Below are 19886 nucleotides of genomic sequence, written 5' to 3'. Positions count from 1 at the left end.
CTTCACATTCTGATAACTTTACCAAAGCACTCACTTAAGTTCAGTATCCTTCACTTATCTTCTATATGTGAGATTCACAGTAAACTGAAGAGGACTAATGTTTCTGTAGGTTTAACAGAGTGTTTCTGAAGCAAAAGCAAATTTGCTTGGCAAGTTCCTCCCCATCTTGGGTACCAATGTTCCCAGCTATCATGTCAGGGGGTAGTCCCAGAAAACCACTAAGGAGTCACCCCGACTAACCAGCTTACAGGCTCAGGATTTTTAAGACTGGTTGATCAGTATGAACTAGAAGAGCCAGATAATGGGACCAGACAAGCCATCCACCAGGAATTTATTTCTAAACTTTTACATTTGCCATAAGAAAATCACAATTAAAAGGAAACCCACAGCAATAATCTTGTTGGTGATGCCTAGAAATCTCTTCTATATTTTCACATATTAATCTGTCATATTTAACTCTCTGGTAATATGCAAATGATGGCACAGCAACTTTTGAAATATAGCTCACTGACGAATAAATATTAGTGCAGCAATCTTCTACTGAATTGAGAGCGAAAGTTTGAGGTTTTGTTACTTAGTGTTAATAGCATCAAATGGATAATGCAGTAAATTTTTATGACAAACACCTTTGGATAAAATGTGCTGCTAAAAAAATCTAAGTAAGATCACAAAGAAACTCAATTAGACAATATATTTAGATGAATCTATGATGAGTGGCCAGAAAATTGTTGCTAAGCTAATCCTTTTTTGGACAATAAATCAGCCTAGTTTATTAAAATTTTCTTACAGTTTAATATATCAAAAGGAAATCCACTTTTACTCTTTTTTAGGAATATCCCATTCCAATGAATTTTTATCTTGTGTATGTAAAATGTGTACTTTTTCATTTGCTTTAACAATAATAATGAGCTGTACATGAAAACCATCTACATAATTCTGTTGCTTCATAGAAAGAATTGTAATACCTTAACTTAAAATAGTTTTTAATTTGTAATATGGGTAGAATTCGATTTTGAGGAAGGATTGCCAAGTATCTTAAATTCCAGAAATTGTAACATTCTCTTTCTCATCTTGGTGCTGTTTCTTGTTCCTATAAATATTTATTAAAGCAAATTCCTAGATGTTTCTATTTTCAGTCTTTAATTTCTTTTCATTTTCATGAATGTAATAATAATAATGAGAAGCCATATTTTTGTAAATGCAGATTAAAATAGCCTATCATACCTCATAGTCAGTCCTGCAATCCATTGAGGAATAGCTCTTAAAGCCTTAAACAAGGCCTTTATTTTGTGTTTTAAAAAAAGTGTCATAAGGAGTTAATAGGACACAGCTGTACTGGCTCTTTCTAATAAGCAGCTTCTGTCGCTTTGGTCACCACAGGTGTCTCTGTAACCTGCAAACTCTTATTACTAGTGTATCAAAGTTGTGCTACTTAACAGACTTCTTTAGTAAAACATAACAAAGCAATTACATGGCTGTTGATTGCCAGTCATAAAAAAAAACCCTCAAACACTATTTTTCAAAAGAAACTACACTGCAATTTTTTGTCATTGTAAAATAAAAGGAACTAAGGAATTAAATGGAGGAAAGAACAAAATAACAGCAGGTAGCCTGCTGAACTTAGCCACTACAGATGGTTTAGAAATAGTGTTTCCTTCTCCATCAAGTTGTGGATAAAAGGAAAGGAGGAGATTCCTTACTGCCAGTGAATGGCGAAAGATTTAGCCAAGTCTCCAGTCTATGTATTTTGCCTCATGAAAGACCTTCGATGCTGCATTTTTATCTGTTTTTGGCACTGCTTTTCATCACCTTTAACTGAGTGTGAATAATAACCTGATTTAATTTAAACAAATACAGGTGCTAAAGGTTCTTTATTTATGTATAACAGGGAACATTTCCAAGGCAGAACGAAGTCATCCTGTGAAATTTCCTAACCATTTGCTTAAAGAAATGAAGTATTAGATGAAAAAATTGCTTCAACATTCTTTTGCTTCACAATAAAGGGAAGCATCATCTTTCTTTTCAGGTTTAGATTACATAAAACAAAGTCTAAATGATCAGCAAAAATTCAGTGAGCTAAAAAATAATAATAAAAAAACAAATCAGATTATTTCTAATTGTTCTATGTTCATTTAAATAAATTAGCTAACTACAATAGGCTTGCCTTGAAATGAATTAATTTAATCTCCCTGTTCATAAACCAGCAGCCTGTGATTATTATTGTGTTAACACACCCAAAGTAACATCACTGGATGTTATGGCGACATGTGTAATTAAACATGATGAAATGTATTTCAGATGGGAAATTCAAATAGGCAAAATATGAAGAATTATTCATCAGTTATAGATATTATGATTAACAAATTAAGTAAATTTATCCTGACAGCGAGGAAAAGGATTGTTTTTCCTACCAAGAATATGGATGTGTGCAAAAGAATGGGTGCAATAAAGCGATTACATCAATTAGTATATGCTAGAGTTAAGCTATTACCAACTCCATGGACTAGTCCAGAGTGTCCTGCCTTCTTCACTGGAATTATTAAAAAATAAACTCACTACTAAGACTGTATGTTAGACTTGCCTTGCTTTTTCTGAAGATTATTAAAAATACAGATTTCCTCTAATAACTCAACAACATAGGAGAACATTAGAATATTCAGTACATAGAAATGTACCATACCAGTTTTACTGCAAAAAGATGAAAACAATGTACTTTGGTTTTGTTTTTGGGTTATTCTTAGATTTAGAAATCTTTTATAAATTGAGGTATATTTTCACATTGTAAATAACTGCATATGTTAGCTTCAACAAATAGCTTTTATATAATTACATGTAATGGTAGAGAATTTAATGCTGAGGATGAAAATGTTAATGATGATAAGAAACCAAATACAATGATAACTTTTTTAAAAAAATAGAAACCCAACTTACAACTTGTGAACAACAGTATTACCTTGCTCTGTTGGCATCCTTTGTCAGATCCCAAGCCCAGGTTATAAAATTTTGACTCAGATAAGAGACAATAGATTCAGCACAAAGCATTTGTGAGCAGAACACGTTGGTTAATACACTTTCATCATGGTGGAGGTAGATAGCAAGAAGCTTTCTCTGAAAAGAGGAGAAAAGACTGATGAATTAAAATATCCAATAACATAAGATTTCTTGAATTTTGGAAAGGCATAATTGGTCAATATAAATAGCAAAGACAAAATCACATGCTACTCCCTAAAAGAGTTCCTGACACTTGGGGAGTTCCTACAGCATTTACTAAGATGAATAAATTTGGCTTCCTTATACTTCCTTATACTAAAGAGTCTAGGATAATTACATTGTTTTAGAGGCCACTGTCAAGATTCCTGTTAACATGTGCAAGCCTATCTCAAGCAGAATATGCCATAGAAATCCATTTTCTTTAAATAAAATGGATTTACAATTTTCATATTAAAGCATACTTTAGAAAGGGAAAATTAATTTTGAACTATTCAACTTTGTACATAGAAAAAATACTGATTAAGATTGGTTGCCAAAATCTCTCTTAATGTATTTTTTGTTTTTAATCTGAACACTGGGAAGTCTCTTCTACTTGAAAGGAAAAGGTCTGAAATGAAGTTGTGTTTTACTTCCACAGGTAATTTCAAAGTCCTTAATGTGTTCTCATATTAAAGTCCTTGTGTAAGATCATGTAACAGCTAACTGCCAATGGAAGGATGGTAGAAAATAGTTCACATGAATTCTTTCTAGTCTATATTTCAGAAAATGTCCCTGTGGTTTCTCATACTGAGAATTATTCCTTCCCCTTTGCTTGATAAACTTCCTTTCAAGAAATGGCATTTACTCTCTTAAAATAGTGTCCTCTGTCATACTTGTATGGTCAATAAAATAATTGAAACTAAAAACTGAAATTGAGCAACACAATTTGCAACATGTCAGCTTTAACAACAATAATGACCACGATGATTAAAGAGTTTACATTGTTATTGACTAACTTCTTGGTGCTACCTTGTAGAAGAGCAGTTTAAAAACAGTCAGTTGCCAGGAAATGGAAAGATAAAATTTTATGGTAAATACAATATACACACCAAAATGTGAAATTCCGGCAAAGGAAAATTTTAAAGAAGCTTAGGGTCTTTCCCTTCATATTAAATAAGGATGTAATGATAATAAATTCAGTGTGGGATACCAAAAAAAAAGTAGGCCATTTACAGAAAAATATAAGGTTCATATTGATGAAAGGATATTGAAATTTGATGCTTAGAATTATACTGATAAATAACTCAAATTATAAAAATAATAAAAAGGTAATCATTTAAAATACTTTCTTCAAAGGTAAATTCTGTACTAGATGAGGGTAGCCAGCGGTATATAGGTAGATTAGGATTCTAAAAGCATCTACTATGAATAGGAGGCATTGTTAGTTACATACCCATTATCTACTTTAATTCCCAGAATAAGCCCATAAAATAGTTTATGCTCTAACTTTATGAGCATACGAGGAAACTGAGGTTTAGAAAGCAGACTGACTTGTCCTAAATTCTACCACAACTAGTAAGTAAGCAGTACACTTGGGATGGGAACCTGGATTGACTGACTCCAAGCTTAGTATTCCTTCCTTGATACTACAGCAGTAGTAGAAAATCAACCATCAAGGCTTGGAGCGCTCATAGAATGTGAAGATGCCAGACTGGCCACTGTTCATATAGGAGTGCTTCTAGGGCCTCAGAGACAACAAACAATGGGAATAAGGACAGAATTCCTGAAGTAGAAGTAGAAGTAGCTTAATTACTCCAACAGTAGCTATTTCCATGTTTCAATTCATTTAATCCTTTATTTGACAAGCATTTGTTGAAATGCGGTGTCAGGCCCAGTAGGAAGCAATAGTGATAAAATGTGAGCAAGAAAGACTCAAGATCTCTTCATCCAATGTAGATGTCTGTAGGTAAGTCAGAAGCTGGCTTCTAGGAAGTTTGTAATCAGATACATAGTTGAAGAGATACTTATCTGGTAAATTCCTACTCATCCTTTAAGTCTCAAAGCAAATGCCTCTATGAAACCTTCCCTGACTCCCTTAGGGAGAGTTAAGAGCTTCCTCTTCTGTGCCTCTATCTCCTCCCAATTAGTATCATCATTGTTTACCAGTTTCCCCTCTAGACAAAGTCTCTCAAGGGTGAGACTGAGTCTCTTTCAGTCTTCTTTGCATCCCTAAAAGCCAGCATAGGTCTCAGCATGTTTGATGAAAGAAACATGAATGCTGATTATCCACCCCCTAGCAAAAAAGACACCAAATGGCAGCAGCATGCCAAACCACTTTCAGTAAAAGAATCTAGAAATCTGCTGCTTGGGGGAAAGGAACGTGAACCTGGCAGCACTAACAAATTCAGAGCTCCTCTTCTTAGGAGCTCTTGAGCTGAATAGACAGAGGGATGTCAACCTCTAATTCTGCTTGATCGTATCTCAGCAACTACATTTAATGAGACACTGGGAACAAGAGAGCTGTCCACTTTTAAATCAGCATATTTCTAACCAGACAATGGCAATGGCTAAATCTTTAAAATGCCCATTTCTCTCAAGAATGCTGCAATGGAACATTTAGACTTTGGGAAAGAGATTAGCGATTTACATTGCTATCTCACTGATTTAATTTAAATGCTCTTCCAAACCAAACACACATGTGCCGAAGAGGCTACTAAGAAACCCAACATGCAGAGTTCCCTCTAAGTGCAGCCGACAGTGTTGACTGAAACTAAACTTGGAAATCCAGGGCACTAATGCACAATATCAAGCAATAAAACAGCATCTCTTTGGCAATATTTAATTTAAAAAAGAAGAAAGAGGCAGGCGAAGATCAGGCACTGTCTGTTTTGGAGGATCAACCGTTCTGCATTTCAAAGCATTGGTCCCTGCAATATCCAGGTTACTGTGCTAGAATCTCGACTATTATATCGCAGTTGTGAGAGGGAGGGCAAAGATGTGTTTACTCAGTGATTAGGCCCTTAGAATAAGCCTCTAGCTCCTAGAGAGACAGCTCACTACTTATTCATTTGGGCCAATTCACAAAGCCTAGGAAGATTAAACATCCATGCTGAGAAGACAAGCGAATGCAGACGGTGAAAAAGAAATAAAAATTCTTTAAAAACTCTGAGATGACTTCATTATTTTTCCACAAGGAAACTTTAGGAAAGTGTTTAGTTAGAGAAAAACCCACATTGACCTCTCTCTAAACCCTTAATCTTTCCTTTGTGGTGGCATTGCTTTGTGGTAAGCGACTGGCTCGCCTCGCCCCTCTTTTCACTGGAAGCTGAGAGAAAAAAGGCTCTGGAGAAACAGTTTTCGTTCCAGGGACACAAACCCCTGACACTGTTTAAACATGAGATGCCAGGAAAACACACTTAAAAAAAATTCTCACTTTAAGCTCTAAACTGTGAGAAAGGGGATGATAAAGAGAGTAATCAGAAGAGAATCTTCAGGCTGGGGGGACTCCCATAGTAGCTTTGAAAAGGGAAATGGAATAATCTTAAAATGATCTTTTTTCTCTAACCTATTAAGCTTTCAATAAAAAAATTTTCTTCTGCTTTTTTACGGTAGTAATAAGTAAAATATAAAACTCTTAATAACATGAAAATACTACTAAATTTGGGCTACATAAATTCTTTGATTAGATTATAGGAACAGCTAAATGAGCCTCAGACTCACATTCTGATTATTTTATTGAGCTCAATTAAACACAGGCCCAAATAGTGAGAATTGAGTTCAGCACATCAGAAAATAGTTTTTGTGAAGCAAAAGCATCTAGTACAGGGGGAAAGCAGGAGAAAATGTTTTGTTTTCCATTACTATAACCATTTTTCCCTTTGGCCCATTAATAATTTAGTTCAATAACATTTACAGAGCGCCGATGTGTTAGGCACTGAGAACATAAAGATCAATAAAACAAAGTTTCCTTGTCCTCAAAGAGTTGGGGTGGTGGTGTCCTATATGGGGAAGCAAAAATTTAATTGCAGTACCACATGACAAGTGACAAGATTAGGACATTAATTTTTTTTTTTGTCTTTATATTTGGCAGAGAGGTTTTAAGTCTGGTAGACAAAGGCAAGCAGCCCAGCTACACTCTCCTCAGCCTCCCTCTTTGTGATCTAGGTTTTGGTAACATATTGTAGAGATAAAAAAAGCTCTGTGCTAAATCCAGTTTTGCATTACCAGCTGTGTGACCATGGGGCAAGATGGGTGTTTGTTTCAAGAACTGTAGATAAGCAGGTAATGTGCCTACTTTACAACACCTGGCCCATAGTAAGTGCTGAATGAAATGTAGTGGTTAGAGTGAAGATTCCAGAACTATCCATGCAAAATAAAGGTTTTGTTTTTTTTTTTTTTTTTCAAAATAAAGGTTTTGAAAGCAATTTCAAGAGAAATGATAGCCATGAAAATATATTAAAGATTATGAAGTTCTTTCATTTCTACTAGCAATAGTGTTTGGGATGCTAAACTTGTCCCTGCCTTCAGGGCCTCACTAATCTTCACATTCAAATCCAAGAGCTAAGGTACTAAGTTGATGCTTAGGAAATGCCATGCTGACACCAGCCAATGTGACTTGGCCTTGAGTTACAGTAGCTATTGTATTTAGACACTTAGCATTGCAGAATCATAGAACATTAGAGATGAAGAAATGAGCTAAGTCTCAAAATAAGCCAAGCAGAGCAGACACTCAGAAAATATTTGCTGATGGACTGAAAAGGAAGTTTTCTTGTTTCTTTTTGAGTACCAGAACATCCATAATCTGTGTTTTCAATAATTTTATGGTTGATAGGATAATTTCTATAAATGGTGGTTCATAAATTTTTCAGTAAAATTTTGGTATTTGATGGTTTTAAAATTTTTCAGTTTTTAAAATACATTAAAAACAAAATAATTTCCTTTATGTAAATTGGGACCTGACTTTATTTCTGTTTTCTTCTTTTTATTATCATGATTATCATCACCATAATCACCAGAATCACATCACTATTTTTTTTTTTGTTTGTTTGTTTTAAGTTTGGGAATGGTTTATGAATACAAAGACCTGATACACTGATACAACAATAAACACTCAGTTATCCTCTATCTAGATTTATCATTTACTAACATTTTGCCATATTTGTTCTATCATTCATCGTATGCTTCCTACCCTGAAACATTTAAAGTTGCACACCTCTTGACACCTCCACCTTAAATACTGCAGGGACTGTCTCCTAAGACACAAGAACATTTCCTTACATAACCATAATATTTTTATCATGCCTCAGACATTTAATATTACAATATCATCTGATATAAAGTCCAAATTCAAATATCCCCAACCACCTCAAAATGTCCCTTACAGTGTCTTATTTATTGTCTTAAAACCAGGCTCCAATTAGGATCATTCCAGTACACTGCTCACTTCTATGATCCTATTCCTATATATGAACGTTCATAGACCTAGCCCAGCATCCAACCGTGACTCAATGTAAGTACAAGGTGAGAATAGAGGCAGGGCAGCATGAAGCCATGCCAACTGGTTCAAATTCCTGCTTTGCCATCTCCTAGCTATGTGACCTTGGAAAAACTACTTCAATTTTTTGTGCTTTGGAGGCCATGTAGCTCTGGAGGTCAAAAGTTCAACGTTCTGTCTAGGTAGGAGTGGTAACTTGAGTGCTAGTATAGAGGTGGTCTAGGGTCTAAGCACACACACTGATTGGCTGCTTCTTTATGAAGGGAATATTTAAGCTAAATTTTAAAAGCAGGATATAGTAACTAACTTATCTTTGATTTGAGCTAAATTTTAAAATTAGATGACAGTGAAAAAAAGAAGAATGAAAAAGAGAAGAAGCAAAGAGAAAGGTTTGGTAATGCCCAGTAATGTCAGTAGCCTGATATGTCCAAAAAACTCCAAGCAAGTAAGTTTTAAAGAGTGAAGAATCAGTGTAGATTGATTTGTGGAAAGAACTGTTGACACTCTGGAGTTTTGGCTCCAAAGCTGAATTCAGGGACCGATAGGCAACAACCAATTGGAGATGTTCTAAAAGGAGACAGCCAGATATTGAAGGTGAGGTGATGCCAGGATGATGTCTTTTTCCTCTCACTTCCTGAAGGAAATGTTGGGATAGCACTCTGAAATCTTAAGGATGCAAATGTAGTTGAGCCTCATGTAAAAATAATTCTCATATGAAAGTCACAGGTTAAACAAATATAAAAAGCCTAAAGTAAAACCAAACTCTCTTCATAAAATAAGCTGACAAATGTTCATTGGGTACAGAGCTTTATCAGTTTTCATTGTTCAGACTGTAATACTCAGGTCATAAAATATTTTTGAGGAAAATAACATGTGACTAAAGTTTTTACAAATAAGGAAATTAGAAGTTCAAGTGATGGGTTACTACAGCTAACTGGAGAGAGGCAGGCAAGCTTTTGGGGAGGCTGGGAGAGGGATTATGGCAGAGGCAAGAAAGTAGGCAGTTTCAGGCCAGATCAAAGATCTCATCCCATTGGTTTTCCAAGTGAACACCTAGAAGCAGTACCAAAGACTAGAAAAGCAGCCTCATAAGAGTGCAGGCAGGATTTTTTTGATCTTCTCTTCTGAGAGGAATAACACTACCCTGGTTAACTAACCACTGGCCTGTTAAACAGGTAGAAGAACATGGTACACACTTTGAAAGGCAATGGTACACAAACACTTCCTTGTCCTAATTTCAGACTGCTGAGGAAGAGAGAAAGGACCCATACATAGCCTATTTATCTCATCATTTCCATACTTCAGGGGGTGGGGGAACCACAGCAATAAAGAACTGGAGATAAATTAACAGTAATTTTTAATTTAAAATATACTGATAATAATCACAAGAATTCTAATGATTTTGAACATGTCCACCCACAAATTAAGCATATAGAATTGTAGTAGCTTTTAACTACTCATTTAATAGGAATGGTGGAAACTGTTAATCGTCACTAAATATTTCCCACATCTTTCTTAATGAGGAAATCTCTTACATATTTTTTTCAAGGTGGATTAATGGCTGATTGAAATAAAGAACACATTTCTCAGCCTCCATTTAAACAAATGTGGCTCCGTAACCAAGTTCTGGTTAATGTAAGCAGAAGTGCTGGTTCAATCTCCTGTAGTCATCCAGAATCATGACATAACCTGAACTGTACCACACAGGAGAGCAAATGATAAAAGGAACCTGAATTTCTGACTCTGTAATACTACCATACCAGGCCTGGACAGACTACCTCTGAACTTCTTGAAGAGAATAGAGAAATTAACTTCTATTTCATTTAAGCTATTAATTTTTATTTTTGTGTTACAAGAACCAAACCCAATCTTAACTCTTACAATAGACTATTAGAAATCCTTAGTCAGGGATGCCTGGGTGGCTATGTGGTTGAGTGTCTGCCTTTGGCTCAGGGGGTGATCCTGGGGTCCTGGGACTGAGTCCTGCATCGGGCTTCCCGCAGGGAGGTTGCTTCTCCCTCTGCCTATGTCTCTGCCTCTCTATGTGTCTCTCATGAATAAATAAATAAAATCTTAAAAAAAAAAAAGAAATCCTTAGACATACATAAAAATGCTAGTGCATGGAACTGTACTATTAACCCAGAAGATCTAAAGAAAAGACATACAGTTATGGACTTGTTTGTGGCCCATAAGACTTTCACAGCTTCCAATGGGCCCTGAATTACATTTTAAAGGACCGTAAGTAACACTGGCCTAATGCAAATGACCTCACTGGCCATTCAGAAAGTTCCATCTTGTACATCTGGTTGGTGAGAAGAGAGGAGGGGACCCTGTTTTTGAAAGGCCAAGTAGGCATGAAGGCAAAAGAAGACACAGATAAGGGAGAGTATGTGGTCCACTCCATTTAACCCATAGAGGATAGCCTACTGGGATTTGTAAAAGTGAAGTATACATCTATCTGAAATGTTCTGTGTCCCATGTTACATATATCTGAAACCCAGGATGGTTGAAGTCATAGCAGGTGGTTGGTCTATGTATTTTGCATTTTTTATAACCTATGTACACACATTTTTAAACACAAAAGGAGATATATCATATACACTGTTACACATCTCACTTTTTTCACTTCACAGAGTATCTTGAACATCTTTCCACATTAACATATGTAAAGTGGCTTCATTCTTTTAAATTGTCAAATAGTATTCCACTGTGTGAATTATATTTAAAGTATTTCCAATTCGATATTATAAACCATGCTATAAGAAGTATCATTGTAATTATCTTATTTCTCACATGCTTAGGTATACATGCAAAACATTTTTGCTATTATGATATGTGAAAATAAAGTATTAGTGTAATTTTAATCTGTATTTCTTGTATTATGGAAGATACAAAGCATCTTTTCATATTTTCTGTGAAGTACCTGCTTGTACTGCTTACCTATAATGGGTTGCTGTCTTACTGATTTCTGGAGTTCTTCATAATTGTATATGCTAGAGAAATTTAAGTTTCCAATATCTTTAATACAGATACCATGCACTACTTAACATCAGAAATACTTTTGTAAATATAATTCCTTAAAAGACTTTAAGGAATGACTTTAACTGTCATTCCTTAAATGACAGTTTTTATATAGAAATATAAAATCAATAGTTTCTATTGAAATGCTCCATAAAAGAAAGTCCAGAACACATTAGCACAGGTCTACGTCAGAAGCAGAAGCAGAAGCAGAATTATTCTCTTCAGTTTTGTTAGGCACTTCAAGGATAGTGTGGGAGAATCAGGATACTAGAAAATACATAGGTATAAAAAGGTACACAAAAGCTAACAGGCTGTGAATTTAGGAGGCAAAAAGTTTGTGAACTACATTGTGCTATTACTATACTATCATTTTCTAGCCAGTGCCGGACATTCCACAATTATAACATACATACATAAATGTATACAGTTGTTCAGTCTCACTGCCACGAATTTCTCCCCTCTAATCTATCCTACAAACTACTACCACATTGCTTATATCTATGGTATAGATCTGACAGTGTCACTTTCTTCAAAAACTTTCCAAAGCTAACCACTGCCTAGGAACAACAAAAATCTTTAGCTGGACTTCAGGGATTTCCATAATGAAGGTAGACCCTGTCTACTTCTTTACTATTCAGCCCTATCCTTTACTGCTCCATTACAAGTACCATACATACCAATTCAACAGGCCTATTCTTCTCTAACATGTGTATCTGAATAACTTACTTATTGTTAATGTAAGGGCTCATTTTCCAAGGTGGGTTAATTGCCAAGATATTTTTAGCTCCATTTCAGAGAAAGTAAAATGGAGGCTTACATAGCTCAGTCAGTCTCAGGCCTAGTTTCCAATCCAAATTTGCTTGATTTATTCAATGTCCACCTACTTATAAGCAATCTTAAGATGTCTCACATACATTTCAAAGATGTTTTACATATGTTAATTTCTTGTTAAACAATCTTGTGGGGTATTACAACACAAATTTTTAAATGCAGAAATTGATGATCAGAGGAGAAGAGTAATCTGGTTAATAGGACATAGCTAGTAAAATGAAAAGCTGGAACTCAAATATAAGAATTTTGATTAGTACGCTTTGTACCATACCTCTTTATTTTTAACATTTAAGATTAGATATGAAACAGATTTCTTTTTTTTTTTTGAAACAGATTTCTTGAATTTAAAACTGAAATACTATAGAGATCTACCTTAGCTTTTAATCCTTTTAAAACAAGTAATATGAATAACAAATACATTCTAGGGCCAGGAAAGGTCCTTTGGGAGAAATGATACAAATATGGATAAAGCCCATAAATGGAAATCAGCCTTCCTTTTGATATTTTAATAAATTTCACCTATACTGCTTTTCAAATATGCTTAAATTGTTTTCAAAAAGATGGTAAGTAGTAGTACATTGATTTTTTTTTAATTTATTTATGATAGGCACACAGTGAGAGAGAGAGGCAGAGACACAGGCAGAGGGAGAAGCAGGCTCCATGCACCGGGAGCCCGACGTGGGATTTGATCCTGGGTCTCCAGGATGGCACCCTGGGCCAAAGGCAGGCGCTAAACCACTGCGCCACCCAGGGATCCCAAGTAGTAGTACATTGAGAAGAATGTTTTACAAAGCAGCATATCTTAAAAGTAATTTATTAAATTTTTAACTAATTAAAAATCATTTAACTATGGACACTAAAATTTTTTAGAATTTTAATCAGGAGGTTGTGATATAACTCAGGAGAATTAGAGGCAAATTCAAAATATGGTGCTAACAATATACTGTTTAGTGGGAACATCTCATTATAGAACAGCATATTTGATATGTTTCATTTATATAAAACATGTCAACTTTTTTACTGATATACATATTTGGAGATTTTTTTAAAAATCACATTTAAAAGTAAAATAACATTTAATAGTGATTATTTTCAGGCTTCAGATTATGTGGTAACTTGTTTTTTACTTTAAATGGACCTACATTATTTCCTTTTTTCTACAACAAATATTTTATTTGCAGAATGGACATACTTAACAAAGTATATTAGCATCATTGTTCTTATCTCCCACGTGTGCAGGATGCTGTCATAGCTGTCATATAAAATTACTCTGGAGACAATGTCTGCCTTTAAGGAATTTAAATTGAAAAGAAAACAAAGACAAGATGAACAGATTGGGCATATTCTCTAAAGCACAAATAAGTTTGTCTCTTTTTTTTTTTGGATAATGGAGGGCTAGAACTCAATCACTATAGCTGTGGCTTCAGATTTGTATAGAACTTATTTTTCTTAAAAAATATAGATCAGTGATATTAGATTTATTTTTAACATGATAAAGTAGAAATAGCACTATTTTAAAATGACCTGATATTAAAAAGTAAATGTAAATAAAACTGATGGCAAATATTGTTAAAGCAAAGAACTTAGTGCTATATAAATGCTCATAGTGGTTCTCAAAATTCCTTTCTGGAACTGTTCTTAGAATTAGTTCATGTATCGCTTCTCGGCCTTTTGGCTAAGATCAAGTGTAGAATTAGTTCATGAATTGCATGAATAAATCAGTTTTGTTATTTTACAAACATGTCTCAAATTAGTCTAAAACTGCTTCTCAGCACATTAGCCATGATGCTGGGTGCATTTATGGATAGCATCCTAATTTAATCCTCAAAAAAACCATATTATTATCTCCCTTTTGTTTTTTTTTGTCCTGAGATTAGAAATAGGCTGATTACTTGTTTGGGGCCACAGAGTTACTGAGTGAGAATTTAAGAATTAAGCACTGCTTTCCTTAACTTACATGTAATATTTGGAAACATCACTAAGTCTGAAATCAAGATCTAAGGAAGTATAACAGGATTACTGATATCAAAGCCTAGTCTCCCAAGGGGATGCTAGGAAAGGAACAATCCTTCACATGGGAGATAAACCCTGGCACTGAGATTTTTATTGCTGTTGATTTTTAGTTACTACAAATGTCTAATCATTCTATAAGTGTACTTTTTGTTTTGTACAGAATTCAAAGGTAGAAAGAATGAGAGGTGGGGAAGCTAGAAGGAGAAGAAGAGTCTGTTAAGAAACTCCTAGGGAATCATGGTGTGGCCAGTGCTAATGCTTTTGCAACCTTAATTACAGTGACTAACCATTGGCTCTCACTTATCTAAAGATGAAATACAAGCTTTATTCAATAAATATCTCTTAAATGACAGGTAATGCCAGAGAATGCCAGCCCCTTCCATGCCTTGGCCCCTGCTGATCTTCCCAGGCTCATGCCTTGCAATCCAACTCTCTATCTTGCATTTTTTACTCTTGGTCTTAATTTTTTGGTCATAGTTCTCTCATTTTAATCTTGCCTTTGCTTTTGACCTTTTTTTTCTGTTTAGAATTCTGCTATTTGGCTAAGTGTGACTCATAAGATTCAGTTCAGATACACCTTCTCAAGAAATCTCCCTAAACTTTCTAAGGTAGATGAAGTACCTTTCTTCTTTGCTTCTACAGCATAGTATACTATATGAATCTGTTGCTTTATCTTTCCCCATTAGACTATGAGCATCTCAAGGGCAAAGAAGCTCTATTATTGCAGGTCCTTAGCAATCGTGTGATAAATATTTATAGTCCTCAATGGAGTGAACATGAGAGGAGACATAAAACTGATGGACCAGTTGCCAGAAGTCAAAACTCTGTCACAATACACTTAAACACAAGACCTTAGAATACCTGTTTTATTGAAGTTGGAGCTCTGCTTTGGACAGTGTTTTAAATTTCTCATGAAAAAGGCAGAAAGAACTATGGGCACTCTCATCACCAAGTGCTCTCAAACAAAATCAGTTTGAAGCAGTTTTCATTAAGATGGATTGAATGTGGCATCGTGAGAAACACTTTATCAAATGTAGTGTTTTACTTAGTGATTAACTATATACCAGTTGATGAAGCTCCCCAAATCCTTTGTAATCCCACCACTCCAATAAACATTTAATGAGTATATAAGTTCAAAAAGCCTAGCAGAGGATTTAAACCTTCAATCTTGTTTTTATTTACTCTTGGAACTCAATTTCTCACTTCAAGTGAAGAATGCTGGTGTTTGAGGCTCATCTGTTGCCCTGGTAAAATTAATGTGCCTCCCACAGTTTAAATTAAACATGTGATATTTAAGATGAAAGAAATTTAGTCAGAATGCCACAGTATTGGTCACACTTGCTTTTCAAATATGTGAACATCAGCAAACTATTTTCTTAAAAATGATTCACTCACAAGTTTTAAAAAATAATATTGAAAAAGATTTGCTTTAACTCTCTAATGTGAAATCTGAAAAGGAGAAATGAAACGTCTTTTCCATAACTGAATCCTGCAGTATAGTAGTTACTGTTGAAAACTGAAATATAGTGATACAATGTAAATCATACTTACTTGTGTTAGAGTTGGGCTCTTATTTGGCCTCTAGTACTTACTACTGATGTGCTTTTGGTTAAGTTGTGTTGTGTTTCTGAGCTTCCCCTCTATACAATGGGAATATTGATATTATATGTCCCTAAGTTCAAATGAGATACATATAGGAAAAATGCTCTATAAACCATACAGCGCCATACAGATCTGTAGTAGCAGTACTATTTCTATGCATACACAGTTCTAATTAAAAGGGCACACACAAATATATATGGACATATATATAAATATAAGTATGTAAAGAACATATATGTATGTAACTTGGCTGATGGTCATAATAAATGTAACTGCTTAGATTTAATTCTGAATAATTTATCCACCATGTGGATAAGTTTTACTTAAGTTTACAGTAATGTTGTAAATAATGCATGAACTGTTGTTCTTTGACTTGTAAAAGAGAAATGAAAAAAAAAAGTCTTGGACAAGGGGAAAAAGATAAAAACAATTTAGGAGTCCAAAGAGGTCAATGGATTTCGGTACAAATCTAACATGAAGCAAAACATTTAATTATATGAACCAATGACTTTCATTTGTTAAAATACTAAGACCCTCATCAAAGGCAAACAACCGTTTCATTAGAAATATCTACAAGTTAAATAAGCAGGAATTTATTCTCCTCTGGGGATCATCAAATGCCAATTTATTATATAACACAGTAAAAGTTCTTTTGTCTATTATATACTGTATATTTACACAAGTTTCTTCATTTAAAGTTATAATATTTAAGGTATACATAATATATCTTACGGTAGCTTTTTTTAATTTTTATTTATTTATGATAGTCACAGAGAGAGAGAGAGAGAGGCAGAGACACAGGCAGAGGGAGAAGCAGGCTCCATGCACCAGGAGCCTGACGTGGGATTCGATCCCGGGTCTCCAGGATCGCGCCCTGGGCCAAAGGCAGGCGCCAAACCACTGCGTCACCCAGGGATCCCCTTACGGTAGCTTTTTAAATGGGATTTAAAAGATATCTATGCCTATTTTGGGAGCTATAGTTTAAGTCACAAAGTGCCTAACATTTTCCAATTACTTCAACTACTTTCAACTATATTTATGTCCAATAAATGATTGTTTAAATATCGTAGCATGGTCATACAAGGAGAGATTCTATAACCATTAGCGTCCTGTTTTAATGAAGTAGCCAGTATTACTTACAAAGCAGTCTTACAAAAGAATTTTGACCTGAATATAATAAAGCTTTTAGACCTACTATCCACTTCTCAGGAAATACAGAGATAGAAGAAGTTAAATAATACAGCAATTATACAGATCCAGAAGCAATTATACAGATCCAGAATTTAGAACAGTATAAAATAGCCATCTAGATTATTTCTTCACAAAGCAAATGTTATGGGGGCGCGGGGAAGCAGGGAGGATGGGTGCTTGTTTAAAAGGGATTTAAGACATCTAACCACCACTGGGTGCCTGAGTGGATCAGTTGGTTAAGTGTCGGACTCTTGATTTTGGCTCAGGTCATGATCTCAGGGTTGTGAGACTGAGCCCCAATGGGCTCTTCCCCCAAAGTCTTCTTGAGATTCTCTCTCTCCCTCTGCCCCTCCCTCCAACATGCTCTCTCACACACTCTTTCTCTCAAAATAAATAAATCCTAAAAAAAAACCTCTAACAACCAAATATAATTTGTGATCCTTGAGTAGACTGTGATTTCAAAAAAAAAAATTGTTAAAAAGACATTTTGGAGACAGCTGAATATGCACGGATATTAGATGATATTAGAGAATTACTGTTAATTTTGTTACATGTGATGTTTTGTTACAAATAGATGTTTTTAGGTGTAAGATATGTAATTTAACAAAAAATATTGAATATAAAAAGATATTCTAGATATTTTCATGCAGTTTTAATCATTTCAAAAATTTAACTGCTACAAACTTTAAAAAATCATGTGAAACTTTTTTTATATTTATTTTTATATATTTCAAATGATAGATTTTATATTTATTTTCTGTTCCTGTCAATGTGTGCCATTTTCAGTTAGAGAAGAACTAAAACAAAAATTTGTCATAAAAAACTAATTCATCAAAATCACAAACCTAAGGATAAAAAATGTAAATAATCACATTTCAAATGCTACTTTTATAAATATGTGGCAGTTAAACTTTTAAGTTAAGGCTTTTATCTCCATTAAAACTTTAGGATGCCTGCAAATAGAAGAAGCAAATATGGCAAAGTTATTAGTTATTAAATCTAGGGATATGGGATTTAGGTGTTTATTGTGATATTCTTTTTACTTTTCCTGTATTGAAAATTGTTTTACTACAAGGTTAAATATTATAAAATATAATTAAGCAAATGACCATGTGATATTAAAAGATGAAAATAAACTATCTTAACAGGTTTATAACATGACTCAGTAATATTAAATATACATAAAAACATTCATCAAAATACATTTAAAAACATGGAAAGAATGAGTATGTATCATACTTTTAATTGTTAATCTGTGTTAGAATATTTTCTTTTTGCTTTTCAGTATTTTCCATAAACCTGCATTTTGGAAACTATAAACTATATTATTGTAAATACTTATTCAAAAATAACATCCACTTTATATAAATTTAATAATTAAAAATAGATTAGCACAGCATTTGTAATGGGCAATTCCACTATTCTTATGGTAAAAAACTATTTGTGTTTCTTATTTCACTTCATTAAACTGTTATTATTGCTCTAAGTTTGATCACTGATTAGTCAATTTTTAAAATTTGCTTAAAATCAAATTTTCTTTATGCCAGAGTTTAAGATAAACTGGAAACTAGAAATTTCAGAGGCATCCTTGCATTTTATTCTCAAAATTACTTGCCCTCTTCAATTCAAATAACTTTCCCTCTACTTACTTCATCTACACACTATTTCTTCCTTCCCACTCTTTTATCCTTTATTCATTAGAGTATTTAGTATGTATAGGGATGTAAGGTACACAGTCACTGCCAAAAAGAAAATCAAATCTCTTCAGAAGACTTGTATATAGAGAATAGAGAATGATAAGCAATATGTTATATGTAACAGTAAGACAAGTATTATTAAAAGTACTAAGGGGTAGGCACAATAGTGAGGATAGTGGGAGAGTCAGGGATAGTTAAGTCTCAGAGGAAGAGTAGAAGGTAACCAGGTAAAGGGCAGAATGAAGGCATTCCTTATAGCAGAGAAGCATGAACAAAGAGTAAGATTATGGGGAAACACAAATGGAACATCACTGCTAGATTTATTAAGTGTAAAATAGGGAATGGGAGGAGCTAAAACTGTGCAGATAGGTAGGAGCCAGATTATTAAGGTCTCTACTACTGGGTCAACATATAAACGAAGTGATTACTTAGAATCTTCTTGGTGAAAATGGACCTTCTGAATTCTTGCTATAAATGCCAATCTATTTGACTTCAAGATCACAATGCCCATTTCTATATTTTTGCTGTTGAAAGTGACTTTTGAGATAAAAATATTGCAGTTATTAAATATATCCTATTAGCTGGAATCATTTTGGGAAAAGACTGAAAGACAAATCCTTTACCAAGACCCTGTCAATCAGGTAACTGAAAAGAACATACTCATGTAGCCTAGTCCCTTCTAAGTATGTCTACTTTTTGTTCCCCTATAAAAAACTCCTGTTTCAGAGTCTGACAGGACCATCTATAAGAGCCATCAACACCCTATTATACTATTGCTCTGAAATGGGCATCTTGGTGAAGATTAGGCTGGTAGATGAACCACAAACAAAATCAAGTCTTCAATCTGAAAAAACCAGAAAACATTAAGCATTGCCTAAGGCCTCGTGGTAAACCTATGGGATGCACTTTTTAATCAGAAAAGATAAAACTGCACTTACATCTCTGGCTTTCACATAGAAGGCCTCTTGAAAAGCAGCTTCTAATGAGCCAATAAAAAATACAGGATGGCAGTCACCATATCTATAGGAAAAATTATGTCTATTAATTTAAATACATTTCAAATTGCC

General features: G+C 34.3%; 1 protein-coding gene and 1 pseudogene across 2 annotated transcripts in view; one reads left to right on the top strand and one right to left on the bottom strand.

The window, feature by feature from the left end:
- The window catches only part of FAF1 (Fas associated factor 1), a 454188-nt gene that overhangs the window by 119387 nt on the left and 314915 nt on the right, over positions 1-19886 (bottom strand). For both annotated transcript variants that reach the window (XM_055341966.1, XM_055341967.1), the window contains exons 12-13: positions 19758-19839; positions 2954-3108 (exon numbers count right to left, since the gene is read on the bottom strand). In XM_055341966.1, the coding sequence (XP_055197941.1) occupies positions 2954-3108; positions 19758-19839 (237 nt within the window). The remainder of the gene's footprint in view (positions 1-2953; positions 3109-19757; positions 19840-19886) is intronic.
- On the top strand, positions 13972-14135 carry LOC129520940 (U2 spliceosomal RNA; annotated as a pseudogene).

The sequence above is a fragment of the Nyctereutes procyonoides genome, unplaced genomic scaffold, assembly GCF_905146905.1.
Source record: "Nyctereutes procyonoides isolate TBG_1078 unplaced genomic scaffold, NYPRO_anot_genome, whole genome shotgun sequence".
Lineage (NCBI taxonomy): Eukaryota > Metazoa > Chordata > Mammalia > Carnivora > Canidae > Nyctereutes > Nyctereutes procyonoides.
Note: the sequence above shows the minus strand (reverse complement) of the source record. Positions and strands in the feature narration are given on the sequence as shown.